Source organism: Choloepus didactylus, chromosome 16 (genome assembly GCF_015220235.1).
Source record: "Choloepus didactylus isolate mChoDid1 chromosome 16, mChoDid1.pri, whole genome shotgun sequence".
NCBI lineage: Eukaryota > Metazoa > Chordata > Mammalia > Pilosa > Megalonychidae > Choloepus > Choloepus didactylus.
In genome coordinates this window covers 440,240-461,028 of record NC_051322.1, presented here as the reverse complement: position 1 = coordinate 461,028, position 20,789 = coordinate 440,240, and the positions used below count along the sequence as shown (strand labels likewise).

The 20,789-nt window shown below is 40.3% G+C and overlaps 1 protein-coding gene and 1 pseudogene across 3 annotated transcripts in view; both read right to left on the bottom strand.

Annotated features, from left to right (window-relative positions):
• Positions 1-3,215: 3,215 nt before the first annotated feature.
• Positions 3,216-4,734, bottom strand: LOC119511869 (annotated as a pseudogene).
• Positions 4,735-5,092: 358 nt separating this feature from the next.
• The window catches only part of TXNL4A (thioredoxin like 4A), a 32,478-nt gene continuing 16,781 nt past the window's right edge, over positions 5,093-20,789 (bottom strand). Inside the window, exons 1-4 of one of the 3 annotated variants that reach the window (XM_037805690.1) lie at positions 18,562-18,658; positions 18,084-18,257; positions 10,660-10,763; positions 5,093-5,652 (exon numbers count right to left, since the gene is read on the bottom strand). In XM_037805690.1, coding sequence (XP_037661618.1) covers positions 5,481-5,652; positions 10,660-10,763; positions 18,084-18,236 — 429 coding nt within the window. In that variant the 5' untranslated portion in view covers positions 18,237-18,257; positions 18,562-18,658 and the 3' untranslated portion in view covers positions 5,093-5,480. Of the gene's footprint in view, positions 5,653-10,659; positions 10,764-15,937; positions 16,007-18,083; positions 18,258-18,561; positions 18,659-20,789 lie in introns of those variants that run through there. The other 2 variants (XM_037805692.1, XM_037805691.1) reach the window with 2 other exon arrangements.

The window sequence follows — 20,789 nt, the reverse complement described above, 5'->3', positions numbered from 1 at the left end:
TCAGCAAAGGCTCTAGAACGGCATGACTGGGAAGAGGAACAGACCCAGAAATCCCAGGGAACCTACACCAATACCAAGGACTTGTGGGTCAGCGGCAGAGACGATCTGTGGTGAGACTGAAATGAAGGTTTAGACTCTTGCAACAGCCTTAAATCTCCAGGAACACCTGTGAGGTTTGATTATTAAAGCTGTCCTGCCTCCCTAACTGTTCAGGCACATGCCCCACATTGAGGGCGGACAGCACCAACAACACACCCAAACTTGGTACACCAATTGGACCCCACAAGAACCAGACCCTCACACAGCACAAAGACAAAGCTGGGGAGAACTGACTTGAGGGCAATAGGTGACTCGTGGATGCCATCTGCTGGTTAGAGAAAATGTACACCACCAAGCTGTAGATCTGACAAATTAGAGACTGGTGTCTGAATAATCCTTCATATCCTAAAAGAACTCTATCAAGTAAAGCAAATGCCAAGAGCCCCAAAACAACAGAAAATTTAAAAGCATATGAAAAAAACCAGACGATATGGATAACCCAAATCCAAACACCCAAATCAAAAGATCAAAGGAGACAGTACTTGGAGCAATTAATCAAAGAACTAAAGAAAAACGATGAGTGCATGGCACAGAATATAAAGGACATAAAGAAGACCCTAGAAGAACATAAAGAAGAAATTGCAAAAGTAAATAAAAAATAGATGATCTTATGGAAATAAAAGAAACTGTTGACCAAATTAACAAGATTCTGTACTTGTACTCACAGTACAAGACTAGAGGAAGCTGAACGACGACTCAATGACCTTGAGTACCACAGAACGGAAAATGAAAGAACAAAAGAAAGAATGGAAAAAAAAATTGAAAAAATTGAAATGGATCTCAGGGATATGATAAAATAAAACGTCCAAATATAAGACTCATTGGTATCCCAGAAAGAGAAGGGTAAAGGTCTAGGATGCGTATTCAAAGAAATTGTTGGGGAAAACTTCCCAAACCTTCTACACAATATAAATACACAAAGCATAAATGCCCAGCGAACTCCAAATAGAATAAATCCAAATAAACCCACTCCAAGACATATTCTGATCAGACTGTCAAATACTGAAGAGAAGGAGCAAGTTCTGAAAGCAGCAAGAGAAAAGCAATTCACCACATACAAAGGAAACAACATAAGACTACGTAGTGACTACTCAGAGGCCACCATGGAGGCGAGAAGGCAGTGGCATGACATATTTAAAATTCTGAGAGAGAAAAATTTCCAACCAAGAATACTTTATCCAGCAAAACTCTCCTTCAAATTTGAGAGAGAGCTTAAATTTTTCACAAATGCTGAGAGATTTTGCTAATAAAAGACCTTCCCTACTTCAGATACTAAAGAGAGCCCTACTGACAGAGGAACAAAGAAAGGAGAGAGCGATATAGAGAAATTTAACAGACATATATAGAACATTACATCCCAAACCATCAGGATACACATTCTTCTCTAGTGATCATGGAACTTTCTCCAGAATAGAACATAGGCTGGGACATAAAACAAGCCTCAATAAATTTTAAAAAAATTGAAATTATTCAAAGCACATTCTCTGACCACAATGGAATACAAATAGAAGTCAATAATCATCAGAGACTTAGAAAATTCACAAATACCTGGAGGTTAAAAATGAGGGGGAGATGAAAACATTCCCAGATAATCAAAAGCTAAGGGACTTCATCACCAGTAGATCAGTCCTACAAGAAATGCTAAACAGAATTGTGCAGGCTGAAAGGAAGGGACACTAAACAATTGACTGAAACCACATGAATAAATAAAGATTTCCAGTAAAGATCACATGGTAAATATAAATACCAATACTACTGTATTTTTGATTTGTAACACCACTATTTACTTCCTACAGGATATGAAATACATAAAGTGTGATGAAAAATCAGTGGTTTTGGACTCAATGTAAAATATGTAATTTTTGACAAGAACTACATAAGGGTGGGGAATGGAGGAGTATAGGAACATAGTTTATGTGTCCTATTGAAGTTAAGTTGGTATCAAAGAAAACAAGATTGTTATAGACTTGATATTAAATTTAAGCCCCACGATAAACACAAAGAAAGTATCAGAGAATATGATTATAGAGATGAAAAGTAGAGTATGGGTTACGAGAAGTGGGGGAAGGGGCAATGGGGAGTTAATAAGAAATGATTGTAGGGTTTCTGTTTGGGGTGAAGGGAAATTTCTAGTAATGGATGTTGGGAAGGTGATGTCATAGCAACATTGTGAATGTGATTAATTCCACTAAATGGAATGCTTGGGAGAGGTTGGAATGGGAAAATTTATGCAGTATATATGTTTCCACAATTGAAAAAAAAAGACAGTCTAAATAGATAATGACAATTAAATGCCATAGATGATCCTGGATGAGATCTAAGAATAGAGGAGAAAAGGCTCAAAAGGACACAATTGGGACATAAGACAAAAAATGAAATATAGAATGTAAGCTTTATATCAATGTTAAATTTCTTGAACTTCTTAACTACACTTAATGTGTTACATAAATGAATATTCTTGTTCATAGGAAATGTATATGTGAATTATATTATTTGTTCACAGATATGTGCAACTTGTTCTCATATGTTCTGAAGACGGAGCAACAGATGATGGATGATAGGGAGGGAGGGAGGGAAAGAAAGAAATGGTAAAGTGACAAAATATTAAAGTTGGTAGATCGGGGTATCAGTCAAGGGGGCTTGGGGTATGCTGGAGTTCTGTGTATGGGGTTTGTATTATTTTTGCAACTGTTGCTGTAAGTTTGAATTTATTTCAAAAATATAATATTTCATTATATAAATTTTATTTTGTTAAAAAAGACACTGTGGCTCAAATTAAAAATATGCTAGAGACACACAATAGCAGATTTGAAGAGGGAGAAGAAAGGATAAGTGAACTTGAAGAAAAAGTAACTGCATGTGAGCAAACAAAAGAACAAATGGGAAAAAAAATTGAAAATTTTGAAATGGATCTCAGAGAAATGATGGACAACACGAAGTGAACAAATATAAAAATCAATGGTGTCCCAGAAGGAGAAAAGAAGGGTAAAGGGCTAGGAAGAGGGTTTCAAGACATAGTAGAGGAAAATTTCCCAAACCTTCTAAGTGACAAATATGCAAATCAAAGTGTCCAACGAACTCCAAATAGAATAAATCCAAATAAACGTACTCTGTGACATATGCTGATTAGATTGTCAAATGCTGAAGAGAAGGAGAAAGCTCTGAAAACAGGAAGAGAAGCGATTCACCACACACAAGGATAACATAAGACTAAGTACTGACTACTCAGCAGGCATGAAGCCCACAAGACTGTACAAACCAATGATTTTCTAATACTTTGCCTGCTGTACAAGTCTGGGATGGCTGTTTGCCTTTTCATATTTTCCATTAAAATTCAAGCTACAGACATTTTTCTATTTTAAATATGAAGAGTCTGATTCCAAATTTGCCTCTATCTTTTCTCTCAGAGGATAACGAAACATCACCTCTTTTCAAATTCATGTCCAAATACAGGCAGCCAAAAGCACTGTGATGTCCTGAGGCATCTTCCTCAACACAGTGCAGCAGGACAAGCAGCTCGACAGGGAAGGATTTTCTCATCATTTGCATCTCCAGTGGATGCCCCGTGAATGGGTGAATCAGGGCTGCCTGCAGTCAGCCTGTGGTCACATTTCTGTCCCAAACATCACGATGAAATATCAACACCACACCAGTAACCGTGCCCGCTATCCCTGTCAAAATGCACTAATAGGTGATTTTCAAGGATATCTGCCCTGGTTGCCACACACGCCAAGGAAGGGCTCTTTGTGGTGACGGCCTCCAGCTTTATTCCCACCTGAAATTCCTCAGGCCTGGCCCATTAGAACTTCTGCTTTTGAATAATTTCTTGAGAGCATTTTGCATTTGTAGGCCTTCAGGTGATACAGCTAAACACGTTTATCTTTTCTATAATCCTTGGGGACATGCAACTTTGTCCCACTGGATGAATTTCAGGGGAGCTCGCATTGGTCCACAAACCGAAGTGGCATCAATAACCATCCAGATGTATCCACACACCTCGGCGAAAGAAAGCGTACACGATAGACAGATGTCGGGATGCCTGCTAATCTCATTTCAACCTGAAAACCATTTTCAGGCTCCAGAAAGGACTAGTCCTCGGAGAACTGCTCCCAGGGTGCTGCAGCAGCCAGCCGTTCTTCCGGGTTCTGCCCCCGCCCCCCCCGATGCCATGTCCTGAGCGGAGGGAGGTGGGGGCAGGCTCACAGGTTTCTTGCCGTTCCTGGGCTTCTCCAGCTTGCTCCGAGCATCCATCTTGACTCAAACGTGTTCTGGAATCCATGCTAAGCTTCTTCTTTCTGTTAGGCTACTTCCTTGCCCCTTCGGCACTCCTCAGGGTATTCTTATGTTTTGACTGTTCGTGAGCGTTAGCCTAAGGAGAGGTTTTGGCATAAAGGCATGTCATGGCAATCTTGCAGTTGCTGGAAACCGCTGACTGGGTCAAGAGGAAGTTGAGGAGGAAGGAGATAAGCCGAGCCCAGGACTATTCACAGCCCCCAGCTCTGCCACAGGCAGCAGAGTGACCAAACTCTCCACAGGGGAATGTGGCACCCAGGGCTCAATCACACCAGAGAGGACTGGGGGAGGGAGGACAGGGCTGGGGCAGGAGGGCTGTGTGTTGGGGAGGTGTCGGACCATGGGGGAGTGGGAGCGGGGCGGAGTCTCTTCTCGTTTCGCACTAACAATAAATCAGGCCAGCAGCAGCAGCAAACGCTGGACCCTCCTTGCCCACCAGGCTCTTCCTGAACTGCCCTCCGTGTACTCACACACAGTTGATGACGCAGACACCACCACCCCGTCCAGACAAAAGCACTGAGGCCCTGGGGAGGTCCAAGCCACGAGCGGGCAGTGCTCCAGGCTATGCCCACTGACTGGCCGCCTCAGATGCAGCTCAAGAGCATCCTGAGATAAGACCGAAGACCCCGACCAACTGCTCCACACACTTCCGGGGTAAGAGAGATTTTGGCAAGAGAAACTTGAGATTGCAACAAGGAAGTTTTTTAACTACAGTATATTAATCAAATGGTCATGGTTTCTACAGGCTTTATGAACACATCACTCTCACTCAAATGTGAATTTTTCACTCTAATTTTAACTACCAAGACCAATAATCCATACATCAAGTTTCTTAAAAGACAAAGAGTAATAACTATTCATATCACCAGGTATTTTATTTGTTTCAGCTAGATATTTATAGATATTTGCTCATATAAAAATAGGATGAACAGGTGGACTGAAAATGTAAGGCTAGGCAATCCTTACCCCAAAGAAATACTCCAGCGACTTGAGCTTTACTTTTCCAAACATTAGTTTAAAAACATCTCCACAACACATATATATATACAAAGAATAATAGCGGCTCTCAGCAAGTGATGGCGAGCACGTCAGTATCTGTACTTTGTTGAGTAGTCCTTCGGAGACACAACCAAGCCGCGCCCTTTCCGGGCACCCCGGTACACTGTCTCAATGATGTCGATCATCTCCTGCTTGTCCTCCATGGCCCAGTTGATCTTGTTGTTGTTCCCAGTTCCCAGATCAATCATAATGTGCTTGTTCCTTCAAAAAGAAAAAAGGGAACAATTCTCATTAAAAGACCTTTTAAAAAAAAAATTCCAGAGAGGAGGGGCAAGATGGCGGCATAGAGAGGAGTGGAATATAGTTAGTCCCCTGGAGCAACTAATAAACAAGTAGGAACAACTAGTAAATAATCTGGAACAACTGCTGGGGGACAACCGTGACTGTCTATACATTGTACACCAACCTGGATGGGTGGAACGGCTGAGACCGCAGCATAGAATCTTAAGTAAAAGCTGCAGAACCACGCTGGAAGCCCCCTCTCCCCATGGCAGGCTGAGCTGCAAAACCTCACTGTAGGAGAAAGCAGCTGTCCTGGAGCAAGTGCATATAGCTCAGCCCAGCTCCAACTGGGGTTTTCATTAACAAATGTGTACTGCTGAATACCAGCTACAAACATAGACAAACCCCTAACAAGCAGCGAAGTACCCTGAGGTCGCTCCACATGGAGAGGAGGTGGGGCTGACGGAAGAAAAAAATACAGAGGCTTTTAGAGACAGCTGACCTTAGAGAGCCAGAAAACAACTGTGTCCTGGGAATGGGAGCCCAGAAGACCAGGTGCTATTTCTGGCTGACGGGCAAAAGTGGGGGGCCAGGGACTGGTTCTGAAAGGGGGCTTTCTTTCCCTTTTTCTCTCTCTCAACCTGAGTGGCCATTTTCAGTTCACAGCACTCTGACCCAGATAGGGCTGGAGTTAACAGAGTAGAGAAACAAAGGAGTAATTCAAATGCAGAAGATAACTTCCTAGGGAGTGTATCTTCCCTAAGAGGAAGAAGGTGGGGCCAAGCTCTTTCGCCAGCCTTACCTTCAGAACTCAGTCCCCAGGGCCTCAGGGAAAACAGTCAAAGCACAAACAACTTAAGGTGAGAATTAAAGGGGCCATACCTCTTTATACCACTGGGGAATGACAGGCTGACACGTGCCATCTGCTGGGCAGGTTAAGAAAAGCACAGCGGCTAGAGGCCTCACAGGAGAGTCTGTCAATCTTCTAAGACACCCTCAGGGAAACCTCACACTGAATATAGCCTGCTTCTGAGACTTGAACCTGGTCTGGTCTGGGAAAATCTGATTGGGGTAACCAAGGAAACCAGATGCCTAGACAACAGAAAACTACAAATTACACTAGGAAAAACAAAGATATGGCCCAGTCAAAGGAACAAACTTGCACCACAATTGAGTTGTTTCACTTTAATGAAACAATCAATTAAAGATTTTCAAATAAATATGCTAAATCAATTAAAAAACCAAGTCAACAACTTTAGGGAAGATATGGCGAAAGAGATGAAGGATATAAAGAAAACACTGGGCGAACATAAGGTAGAAATCGAAAGTTTGAAAAAACTGGCAGAATCTATGGAAATTAAAGGCACAACACAAGAGATGAAAAACACAATGGAGACATACAACACCAGATCTCAAGGGGCAGAAGAAAACATTCAGGAACTGGAGAACAAGACACCTGAAATCCTACATACAAAAGAACAGAAAGGGAAAAGATTGGAAAAATATGAGCAACATCTCAGGTAACTGAATGACAACATGAAGCGCATGAATGTACATGTCATGGGTGTCCCAGAAGAAGAGAAGTGAAAAGGGGCAGAAGCAGTAATAGAGGAAATAATCAATGAAAATTTCCCATCTCTTATGAAAGACATAAAATTACAGACCCAAGAAGCACAGTGTACCCCAAACAGAATAGATCTGAATAGACCTATGCCAAGACACTTAATCAGATTATCAAACGTCAAAGACAAAGAGAGAATCCTGAAAGCAGCAAGAGAAAAGTGATCCATCACATACAAGGGAAGCTTGATAAGATTATGTGTGGATTTCTCAATAGAAACCATGGAGGCAAGAAGGAAGTGGTGTGATACATTTAAGATACTAAAAGAGAAAAACCGCCAACCAAGAATCCTATATCTGGCAAAACCGTCCTTCAAATGTGAGGGAGAGTTGAAAATATTCTCTGACAAACAGACAATGACAGAGTTTGTGAACAAGATACCTGCTTTACAGGAAATACTAAAGGGAGCACTACAGACAGATAAGACAAGACAGGAGTGAGAGGTCTGGAACACAATTTTGTGTGATGGTAGCACAACAATGTAAGTACACTAAACAAAGATGACTGTGAGTATGGTTGAAAGAGAAGGTTAGGGGCGTGTGGGACACCAGAAGGAAAGAGGGAAAATAAAGACTGGGACTGTATAAATTAGTGAAACCTAGAGTACTCAACAATTGTGATAAAATGTACAAATGTTTTCACATGAGGGAGAACAAATGAATGTCAACCTTGCAAGGTGTTAAAAATGGGGTGGTATTGGGGAAAAATGCAATCAATGAAAACTAGAGACTACAGCTGATGGAAACATTGTATTATGCTTTCTTTGATGTGGCAGGGGCAATGTACCAAAGCTGGATGCCTGTGAGAGGGGATATAAGGGAGGGGGGTGGGACTCTTGGCATTGGTGCTGTTGTCTGACTCTTCTATTATAACTTTCTTTCAATTCTATCTTTCCTTTTTGTTGCTTTTTTTGCTATCACTTTTTTTTTCTTTCTTCGTCTCTCCACTTTCTTTGACTCTTTCTCTTTCTTTGTGGAAAAAATGGAAATGTATTTATATAGATAGTGGTGATGCTGGTGAATGCATAAATACATTATTATACAGTGAACCATCAGTTGTTTACTTACGACGGAACATGTGTGTGAACAAAACTGTCTTAAAAAAACAGGTTGATGAAGAAACCTTGAGGGTATTACATTGAGTGAAATAAGTCAGACACAAAAGGGCAAATATTATATGGTCTCACTGATATGAACTAATTAGAATATGTAAACTCATAGACATGAAATATAAGTTACCAGGACATAGAATGAAGCTAAAGAATGGGAAGCAGTTGCTTATTATGAGCAGAATGCTTAACTAGGTTGAACTTAAGTATTTGGAAATGGACAGATGTGACAGTAGCAAGTTATTGTGAGAATAACTAACACTGCTGAATGGTGTGTGAATGTGGTAGAAAGGGGAAGCTTAAGACCCATGTATGTCACCAGAAGGAAAGTTGGAGGTTAAAGTACGGGTATGTATAAAACAATGAATCTTGTAGTAGACAATGTCCATGATTAACTGTACAGATATTAGAAATGTCTTTCATGAACTAGAACAAATGTATGTCATTATAACTACAAATTAATAACAGAGGGGTATATAGGGAAAAAATATACCTGTTGCAAACTATATACTACACTTACTAGTATTTGAACATTCTTTCATCAATAGTAACAAATGTACTATACCAATACTATGAGTCAATAATGGTGTGGGGTGATTAGGAGTATGGGGGGACTTGAGTTTTCTTTTTTCCTTTTATTTCTTTTCTGGAGTAATGAAAATGTGCTAAAAATTGAAAAAAAAAAAATTAATTGTGATGAGTGCACAACTATATAATGGTACCATGAATAACTGATTGTACACTTTGGATGACTGTATGGTATGTGAACAATCTCAATAAAATTGAATTTTTTAAAAAAATGAAAGAAAAAAAAGAATTCCAAAAAAAAGTCCTGCTGTTATATTTTGCCCCTATTTTTCATGTTGTTACAAGCTCTTGTTAAACATCACTTAAGACAGAGACACACAACCAAGAGCATTTACCATGATGTAGTAGAGCCTGGGAACGGCCTAAATGCTGCCTAAAAAATAACACATGTAACTGTACCTCAGGTTTTTTCTGTATTTGGGATATTTCCTTTGGACAAATATCCTTAGGGGTAATGAAAGGGTCAAAGGACACATTTTTAGTCATCTGGAAAGTAAAACTGTTTTCCAAAGGGTTGTATTAATTTACCTGAAAAAAGCAATCTACAAGTTTCCCACTGCACTCCTGTGAGCACTTGGTATGAAACTTGTTACGAGTGCTGTAATTGTGATGAAAATGACATTTTGCCTTTCTAAGTTTAGGGAAGTAGATGATTCTTTACATATTTACCTTTCACAAGGCTAGGTTTCTTTCTTATGAATTAATATGCGTACTTTATTAAGCTAAACATATTAACCATGTGTTGTACTTCCACAGATTTTTTTCTGGTTTGTTGAAGACTGATTTTTATTCTTTTAATTCTGACTTCTACAACACCATCCCATGGAAGGGGCTCCCTCCAAGATCTCCGGAGGGGCCTCCTTTCAATCTAGTCTCCTCCCTGGATCAGAGCGAGCTGATGTTACTCTTGTGCTTTGAGCCTGAGTGGCCACCATCCATGTCCATGAATGTTCTGAGTCCCCATGCTGACTCAAGGAATTCCAGGATCCAGACCAGCTTGCCTCCCTCCTCCCCACGTTCACATCCAGTCACCCTGATTTCCTGAGTGCCCAAGCCCATCACCTATGCCACTCCTCGGTACCCCCGCACACTGCACGGCTCAGCCTAGACCCACTCACCTTCTTCTACACAGAACTCAGGCTGTCCTATAAGCACCCCAAGGCCCCCAGGGTTCCCAAGGGTCTCATTTTATTACAGCATCAGTCAGAAGTCCAAAATACCATCTGGCTCATCTAGACCAGGTACAGACAGGGCTCCTTAGGTTGCCCGTAAGTACAGCTCCTGGGCACAATACCCCTTAGCTGATAACTGGTCCAGTTCAGAAAAGGGGGAAACAGGAGGAAAAGAAGGCACTGTTGCAAAGCAGTTTTTAAGTCCAGCTGGGTAAACTCCAGTAGGTATCTTAAAAGTCAGTAAGAATGTCTTCCATTTAATTATACTTCACCTAGGTCTCTGGGTAAAGTTACTACAAAAAGGAATCTGTTACTGCTAAAACTGCAATTGTTACTTTGAAAATTATTTAAAAGATTCACATTGATTGCCTGGTGATACAAACTATGTGTAACTGTATAAATGACTTCCTTCTAAATAAAAGAATCTAAAGATACCTTGAGTGTATTAAACTTCCATGCCAACAATATTCAATTTAAATAATTTTAATATAACATACCTGAAGAAAAACATGACAGTACATGGATCATATAACTCATACATTTTGTTGAAGTCAGGTACTTCTGTAATATCCACAAGATAAATAACTGCAAAATTTTTAACCTGAAAGTAACGGAGATTAAAAAAAAACACTTAAAACAGCAAATCAATTTGACTTTCATTCTGCAAAAGCACATTTAAAAAAACAAGAATTTTTTGTAGAAGAGGACAATTTTCCAATCATTGCTCCAACATTATTTTCCCAGTGAATAAATACCCAGGAAAATAATGCAACACTGTCAACTGTCCTGACCAACGTGGTCCTTTATATCTCACTCTAAGATTTCTCAGTATAATTTAGGAACTAGTCAAGTTTACTGAAGCAACAAGTTAAGAAAGTCCTGCAAAAAAAAGTCCACTGATTACCATTCATTCTGATCTAGTAGTAATAATGTATATGAACTTTCACAAATTTGTGTTTTTACAAATAACTACATGCATTAAACAAAACTGCTCTGAAAATATGCCTTTAGAACTCAGCCATACATTTTCCCCAATTATTTAGGTATGAACATTTGTAAATACTAATAGATAGTGCCCACAAATAATATTGTATTAACCATTTACCCTTAATCTTTTTCTCTAACCGCAAGTTCATCAGAGAAGATTTAGAAAAAACAGAAAAATAAAAAATCACCTTGAATCACAACATCCAGAGGTGACGTTTTGCTATATTCCTTTCTATCTTTCTTTTCTGAGTATGTATGTGTGTGTGTGTGTGTGTGTACATCTGTTTATGCTGTTTTAACAAAATGTGGTATTATAATATTCTGTATCCTGCTTTTAATTATGAGCATTCTTATATAAATTACATACATTTTTTATGGCTGCAAAATATTTCATCAAATGGCTATGCCATTATTTTATCATTCTTTAGTTATTTTCTGTCTGATATCAATTATTTTCAGCTATAAACATTCTTACCCTTACAACTGTGTACATACTACATTATTTCCTAAGGAAAAATTTCTAAAAGTCAATCGCTGGTACAACTGATTTGAACATTTTAAAGGCTCCATATAAATATTGTCTCAATGCTTGCTAGAAAGCTTATACCAACTTATATGCATTTCTTCATATAAGAACAACTTTTAAAATGTGACTGTAATTTATGGATGAAATAACACAATATCTGGGATTTGCTTTAAATACTGCAACATAAAGGGGGTTAGATAACACAAGAACTGGCAAAACACAATTGCTGAAACTGATAGATATGCAGGGGTTCACTATATTCCCTCTCTAGTTTCGGAAATATTTAAAAATACATATATATAGGAATTTTAACCACCATGACCCTCTCACCCCCATTAAAAAAATTATGAAATTTGACATTTAACGAGGACTCTATTTGTCCTCTCGCTTTGGTCAGAAGAAAACCTCAACATAAACTCAAGTGGAGCGCGGGCCTGGACGTGTCCGTGCCCAACACCCACCACATGCCTCGCCGTCTTAAATACGGGTCACCTTTTGAGAGCCTTAATGCAACGCCTTTACTCGCTCACGTCACACGGCTCTTGTTGGTCTGAGCCCATTCTCGAACACATTTCTGAAACTTCATGGCAAACTAATACTTGTTTTATTTAAAAACAAAAAGCCCCAGCACAGAAGATAATAAGACTATAAACTGGTCAGTTAGTATGAAGCAGAGATATATCTGGACTTACTCTTATCCCTTCACTTCCTTGCTCAAGACAGACATACGCAATAAATATCAATAACAATTCTTAAATTATGGAATCATCATGTAAATGTTAAATCACTTTAAAAATTAAGAACAAGGGTTATAAATTGTGCACTTTAGAAAAAAGTAAGATCACAACAAATTTTGTCATCCTTTTTTCTCATATCAAAAGATATTAAGTAGCACAACCACTTAAATTTATAGGCATTTAACAGTCAGAAGACAACCGAATAAATGTAACTTATCTGAAGATACAGATGTTTTCTTTTGCCTTCCAGTTCAGTCTATTCATTGCCTCTCACCCCTAATGTGACTTCTGACAGAAGCAAAACATCAAGTCAAGTGTGCATACTACAATAACTTGAATATATTTATTTCACCACAGACTGGTTTCACAGACATTTGAGAACCAGCTCCCTGCAAGTACTTCCCACTCATTCATTCTAATTCTTTCACCACACCCCTAAACAGAGATGATATTCATGCTTTGCACATGATAAAATTAAGGTTCAGGAAGGTGAGGTGACCTCAAGCCATGTGGGTGAGTGGCAGAGCCAAGGCTCAGTCCCGGTCTGCTCCCAAGTCCACACCCTGGACGAGAATCCTAAACCATCAAACAACGGAGTGATAACTTACTTTCTAACACTAATACTCACCCTAATCAGCCCTATTCACGATAACTCTTGCAAATGTCCAAATCTGAGCAGTAGTAATCACGATGACAACAGGAGTTGTCCCAGCTCATAGCCAGCTCACCCCTCACACCCACCCTCCTGGTCAGGCAGGTCACTGCCCTCCTCCTCATGTGAGCCAAATGGAGCCAGAGACAAGCTAAGAGCTCATGGCTGTTAGCTGGCAGAGTCCAGCGCGGCCTGTGCCCTCAGCCAGCGGCAGCAGTGCCCTCACAGCTGCTGCTAACTGCAGGGCTGATTGTATCCAGATTGCTACTGTATCCAGATGCAGATTGCTACTGTATCCAGATGCAGATTGTATCCAGATGCCGATTGTATCCAGATGCTACTGGACCAAGGCAGTGGGTTCTCTGCCTGATGTGCTCAAATGACCAATTCCTGAGACACCGGGGTTTCAAAGAGAGAAAGAGTTTTATCGCTGGGCACAAAGCAGAGGATCAGATAGCCTATTAGCCCAAAAATCTGTCTCCCCAAACTGCAGTAATTCTGATAGTTTTATAGTATCAAAAGATGGGCACGTTTTAGGATAATGAGCACAATGGCTACAGATGATATAATTAGAGGTGATCCAATTACTGAGCATGAGCAGACTGATTACATGCTTAGTCACAGAATGTATGTAAGAAAATGGGGGCCTTAATATGACAATGGTGTGATTTTTAGTATTATAATAAGGTACAAGTCACTTATAGGTTAAAATCTAAGCTACCATGCATGTCAGGCAGGCCCATTTTGGTTAGATCCAGCTTCAGTTATCAAGATCACTTTGGATTTGAGGTGGGTTAGTTCTGGGCTGACCCAAGACCCTTCATTAATAAACATTAGGGGCTGTCTTTGTGATTGTAAGACTTTAAAGTTGAAAAACTGGATAAATGGTACAAGTGAAGGTCAGTCACAAGGTTTTACAATCACAAGGACACAAGACAAAGGCTATACAATCATTATCAGAGATCAAGGCAGCTGGATTACAGTTCAGAGACTTCAGGTATTTCCTGTCTCCTCCAATACAACAGAAAGTCAAATAGAATATATGTGAAATTAGGAACCCCCTACTCTTAGTAATTCAGACCCTCAATCTTGAGGCTTGCTCTTGTTAAACTTACGGCTATAAAGGGGAGGTTAAGCCTACCTATAATAATGCCTAGGAGTCACCTCCAGAGAACTTCTTTTGTTGTCAGATGTGGCCTTTCTCTCTTCAAGACCAACTTTGCAAATAAATTCATTACCCTTCCCCCTACATGGGACATGACTCCCAAGGGAGTGATTTTCCCTAGTGATGTGGAACATGACTCTCAGGAATGAGCTGCTCAAGCACTGAGGGATTGAGAGTGCCTTCTTGATCAAAAAGGGGAAATAAAAGGTAACAAAATAAGGCTACAGCAGCTAAGAGATTTCAGATAGAGTTGAGAGGCTATCCTGGAGGTTACTCTTATGCAGGTTCCAGCTAGATATTCCAAATGGCCACAGTATGCCAAGCCCTAACCAACGGTAGTCCCAAAATACCTAGGTCCCTACCTGAGACTCTATAAAAGTTTCACTCACTAAGTTTATTTCTCTAAATCCTCCAGAGTGTTCCTATGCCAGATAAGTTCCCAAACCCAGAGGCAATAGGCTCTTAAAGAACATCAACCAGATGCAGCCCCCTTCCCCATAATGTCGACCCCCTTTTCAATATCAACAAGTTAGGGTGGTCACTGCCCAGACATATCCCTGAAGATTGAGACAGTAATCAAACAAGAGGGGTAGCAACTGACAAGACAGGATTTAACAATGGATTATGAGCACTGAATCTTTATATAAGTATTCTTTATGTTAGTCTCTAGGGTATTAGAACAGGTAGAAGGAAGTAACTGAAATGGCAGAACTGTAACCCATATATTTTTTGAAATTTGCTCTATATCGCCTTGTTAAAACATACTTTGAAAGTTATCACTTTTCTGTATACATGTTATATTTCATAATAAGGAAATAACTGAAATTGTGGAACTATAGCCCATAATATTTTTTGAAATTTGCTCTATATCTGGAATTTGCTGTTAAAAGTATGGGCCCGTTTATTTATTATTGGTAGAGTGATAAAAAATAAAGTTGCTCTATATCTACTTATTAAATCATACTTTGAAAGTTATCACATTTCTGTATATATATTTCACAATAAAAAAATGTTTAAAAAAAATTAATCCTGTTAGCCTAGAATTCTATATCCAAGGAAAATATTTTTCAACCACAGTGGCAAAATAAAGACTTTAACAGATTTTTTTTTTTAAAAAAAGGAATATCTATATAATGATTCAGTATTCATAATCATCCCTTAAATCCTACCTTCTTGGTTACAGGGAGGGACACAGATCCACAGTGAACCCAGACATATGCATTCTGTATGTTTCTATTGAGATTCCACCTCTGGCTGGGGTTTTGCATATTTTAAACTCTATTTGAACAGGCTTTTTAACATACAAAAATTAAACGTCCCATTTATTCTTATCTGCTATGGAATCTAAGTATCAGTGAACCCTAAAAGCATTGCCTGTGACAAACTGTTCCTTCAAAATGGAAAGAAAGCTCAAATGTATGTGAAATAGTCTATCTTGAAAGCTGTGCATAAAACTGGCTGTCAAATAGGACACATTATTTTTTTATCACTCCACCAAATAAACTGTCCCATACTATTAACAGCAAATTCCAGACATCTGTAAAATCTTTAAACCTCCTACATCTTCAGAGTAATCTCCTTCATATAGTTCAAAGCTAATCCAGCACAAGCTGGGACTGAGTACTGTGTAAACAGCAAGTCAATATACAGCATTCTAGAGGAGACAGCATAATCAAGTCTAGCCTGAATATTTGGAACTTTTACTCACTTTAAAACAGCTGTGATATCCAAACAGGGCTCGTTAAAGATGAGGAAGTTCCCCCATTATCTGCCATTTCTGCAGGGGGAGATTTTAAATAGAGAGTTATATCGTTCTTTACACTAAAACCTTAAATTTCAAAATTTCCTGTTGAGCTTCCCCAAAAAGGACTTATAGAATTATGACTTTGTAGTTTGCCCTAATACTATAAAAGAAGAAAATAAAATATTAATAGACGTCAGCTGCATTGCAAGTTTGCATTTTAAAAAACTATACTATATCACTGAAAATTTATTTAAAAAGAAATCCAAATTTGGGGACAAAAGAAAATGAATAATTTAAAAGACCAAAGGAAATTACTCAAAAGTGAGTCCAATTAAACTGTCCTTATCAAGAAGTTCAACATCATATACACATGAGGGTATTTGAGACATTAAGACAACTCATACTACACAATGACCGAAAGGGGTGCAAAGGACAGAGAACAGTGTGGTTTCTGAGCCATCAGCACCTCACTGTGCTGGCTTAGATAGGAAGACCAAGAGACCCTACGTCTGCATTGCCCTGGCCTTGCACAGGTAGCAGCAGGGTCTGGGTATCACCTGATGTTTATGCTCCACCTGCAAGGCAGAACTGCAAGATTCCAGAACACACATCCCAAGTGATTTCAGAGTCAACAGAGCAATGTAGTGCTTCTCAGAAACAGCTTCCAGCTGCCCTTCTCCACTCAATCACAGCAGAGCTTGCCCTTACCCACCAGAGCTCAAGCGATACACAATGATTCATCATGATACATGCTCTTTACTCTGACCCCAGCTTCTGAGAGGCCTGCTGTTCTCCTGCAATTTCCCAGGCACCTACTCATGCACTTCAGTATCTCAAAGCACTCCTACCCTAATTCTTACCTTCAGTGAAGTTAAAGTGGCCCATGGTCAAGTCACATCAGAATTTCCTGGGGAGCTTCTTTACAAAGCAGTTTCTCGGCCCCCACCCCAGACCTACAGAATCAGAATCTCTGAGATGCATCTTAATAAGCACTTTGATGATACTTATGACACTAAAACATAAGAACAGTTCCTAAAAGTTCACAGAGCACCACCCCTACCTCACTCTTTCCTTTCCACCAGATAAGACAGTAAAAATTGACAAGTAGCAGGTCTAATAATTTTTCCTCTCCTACATATGACATATACTTACTGCTGTTATATTTATTCAAAGGAGTCACTATAACCCAGCCTATATTAACACATCCCCTAACTGCATTAAAAAAAAGAGAGCATCACTGATTCTATTACTTTTACTCTCCATTAAAATGAATGACTGTTTCAAATGATTTATGAAACAATATTTTTAATATTTATGAACACCTCCATATTTTTTGTCTCTTGCCCTATTGCTAACAATTTCAAAAACTCAAATCAAAGTCAACCTGAAAATTCCAATCAGGAAATTACTAGCACCCTACAAATGCACCTTTATTGTCAGCAAACAAGTACCACAGACTGCCCAGTACACTAATATTAAAAATTAGGAAAACTAGTCCTAAAAAAAGCACAGCTCTACTTTCCTCCTAATGTCACTTGAATTGGAATCATTCAAAGACATAAATCAAGTGACTTACAAAAAACATGGTAGGATGAAGGAAAAAAAATCACCACCCAAAGAAAAAGAACAGCATTCACTGTTATTAACACAGGAGTTCTGTTTTATAACTAAAACAAACAAGGTGCTATAAAAAAAAAGACCCCCCTTTTAAACTAAGCTGTTTAAAGTTCCAATGTTCTAGGCAAAGTCTGTAAATCTGTGGGGTTTTTTCCCATTGTGATGCAGATGTAAATTCTGAAATACATTTTATCAATATAAATTATTCACTTATTTGGGAAGGGATCATGAACCTTTCTAAAATTTGAGGAAACTTAGAAAAAGACATGAAGTATTCTGTACACTTTCAGGGAGCACACTCTCACCTCACAAGGCAAGAATCTGCACACCGTTCCTGTTTCTTCTCTTTATTTGGTACATGTGTTTGCACACGAGGAAACAAGAATAGAGAATGTAGGATGTGGTTTTAACCCCAAAGCAAAAGAAATTCAAACACAATGAAATTCTCGGCTGATTTCAGAATGCGCCCTTAGGAAGGCGGAGGCGCGTTTACCTTTTCAGCTATACTGTACAGCACTTCATCCATCTTCATACAGGTGGGGTCCCAGTCGTGTCCAAAGCGGATGACGACGACTCGGTCTTCCTCGGACAGGATGGCCTGATCCACCTGCCAGCCATTGTGGAGATGGGGGAGCATGTACGACATCCCGAGGGCTCACGGGTACGTCTGCGGAGAGACCGCTGGGCATCAGTCTGCGCTTCCGCCCCACCAGGGGCAGAGCGCTCCACACAGAATCACCCGCGACGGCGCTCCCCCGGGCGGAGCCGTGGGGGTCTGCGAGGCCTTCGTGAGGACCCCTACCCCAGCCTGAGCCCAAGCACACCTCCGGGTGCGGTGCGCCCCGTCCCCGGCCCGCCCCGCCCCATCCCCCCGGTCCGCGTGCACACCCCCAACCCCACGCCGACCCACCCCCGCCGTCCCGCGTGCACACCGCCGGCCCCCACCCTGCCGACCCCCGCGCAGCGCGAACCTTCGCCAACACGAGAGCGCCCCGCGCAGCAGCCGCGCGCTCAACAACCGACCCGGCGGCCCCGCCCGGAACCTCCGACATGCGCGCGGCGACGTAGCAAGTGCGTGCGCGTGCCTCCGCGTGCGCGCGCGTCCCCGCCGACCTCGGCAGGGAAAGGCGGCACCCGGGGGTGGCCCCGCCCCCTGGCTGCTGCCCAGCATGGCTTAGGTCACCCCACGTGAATTCCAAGAGTTGCACATCTTTAAAAAGCATCCAAAGAGTCATTTTCAGAAAAATCAGGGCTGTATTGAAAGTTATCAAATACATAATTATGCATATAAAGTATGCACAAGTAATTGACATCGGGGAGACTGAAAATTACCAGCAGTTTTAACAAACATCTTCGTGGACAAGACCGAGTAGGAGTACGGCACTGACAGCTGCAACTATCCTGTGAGTTTGAAATTATTTCAAAATCAAAAGTCTAAAGAAAGGAATACGGCACTGCTAATGAAGCACTTGAAACTGCCCGGAAAGCCAGGGATCTTAGAGACTCACCGCGGAACCAGCCTTTCCATAGCTGTTGCTGGGCTAAGTCATTATCTTCAAAAACAAGGACACAGCCTCATCAATTTCGTTGTTCTTTCTAAAAATTATAAACGTTTTTAGGGAGAGTGGAAATAGTTTCTGTATCGTTAATACATGAATTTAAGTATTATTTATTTTGTATTTTTTCTTCCTTCTAACATACACTTTTTGCATGTCTTATGTATATATCTATTAGTTAAGTAGCTCATGTATATAACTGGAAAATAAATATTTGCTCAAAGCCTTCTGATGTTGTGCGGTGTCACCAAGTGAGGAGACCACTGACAGGAGAATGAAACCGAGACTTGGTATTCAGTTTCCTTTGGGAAGCATATGATATTATAAAATGTTGTGATATTATTTACCGACAATTTGTGAGGCCATAAACCAGAGATGCCATAAATTCCTAGATGAGGCAACGCCCCCCCTTCCCCACTGTTGGTACATCTTAAGGTACACATGCACATTCCTAAGCACAATAGCTATATGCAGAGAACCACTCCTGCTATCAGTAACTTCAAAGAGGGATATATATGATCTTGCAAATCCCTACTTGACACTGTGCCTTCCTAGTTCTTGCCCTATATGACACCCTGTAACACACTGGGTGGCACGGAGCATTACTCTGAATGTCCTGAGGCTGCCTAGGACCAGCTTTCTGGTCTGTAAGTTCCCTGATAAACTGTACTATTTTGATACATGGAGTGACCTGCTTCCTTTTTCAGTCTTAAATGCCCATCAAACTTTGGTGGAACTTACTCTGTAGGTTCACAGCCAGACACAGTTTAATATTAGATTGAATAAATATTAGAATCACTCTCCGCAGAGAATCCATAGTGTAACTCACTGACAGATTAAGCTTTTATTACATAATACAGAATACATTTCAAGTATGTATGACTTATAACTTTTTAAACAAAAAATAAGACCAGAAGTTCATAGATTCATAGAATTTGAGAGATCATCTAATGCAATCTCTCTCCTTTTGTAGTAGAGTCAAGTACAGAGGGACATTGAGAGACTACATGCATAGTGGCTAACAGTGAGGATTTCAGCTACAGAAAGATGTTGGGTTCTGCTCAGATAAGTAAACTCTATATGTTTCAGTTTGCTCATCTGTGAAAGTGGATGAAAAAAACAAAATTATTCATGCTTCATGGGGATGTGGTATGCACCGGAGAAATCTTAGCCTTTATTCTTTTCACTAGACTTGGCCTCGCTGTCTCTTACACAAACCCCCAGCAGTGATGCTTTTCAGACATGAAACAGATGCCTTACTTGTCACCAGCAGTTTATTAACAGAAGAGTGTTCTAAAGCATAAGGCTCAATGGCTCCAAATAATTTATTGAAACTAGTTTTGTTTACATCTTTTTCTAAATAGCTTTATTGAGATATTTTCACTGTCTTAGTTTGTCAGGGCTGCTATGACAAACACCACACAGTGGTTTGGCTTAAACAACAAGCATTTATTATTGGGATTTTGAAGGCTGTAAGCCCAAAGTCAAGATGGCAAGGCCACGCTTTCTCCTGGAGATGGCAGTCCTTTGTCACTTGGTGACCTCTCTCCTCTCTCTGGCTTCAGGCTTCAACTGACTCACTGTGTCTGTATTTCCTTTCTTTATAGGGCCTCCAGTCATACAGATTAAGACCAACCCTGATT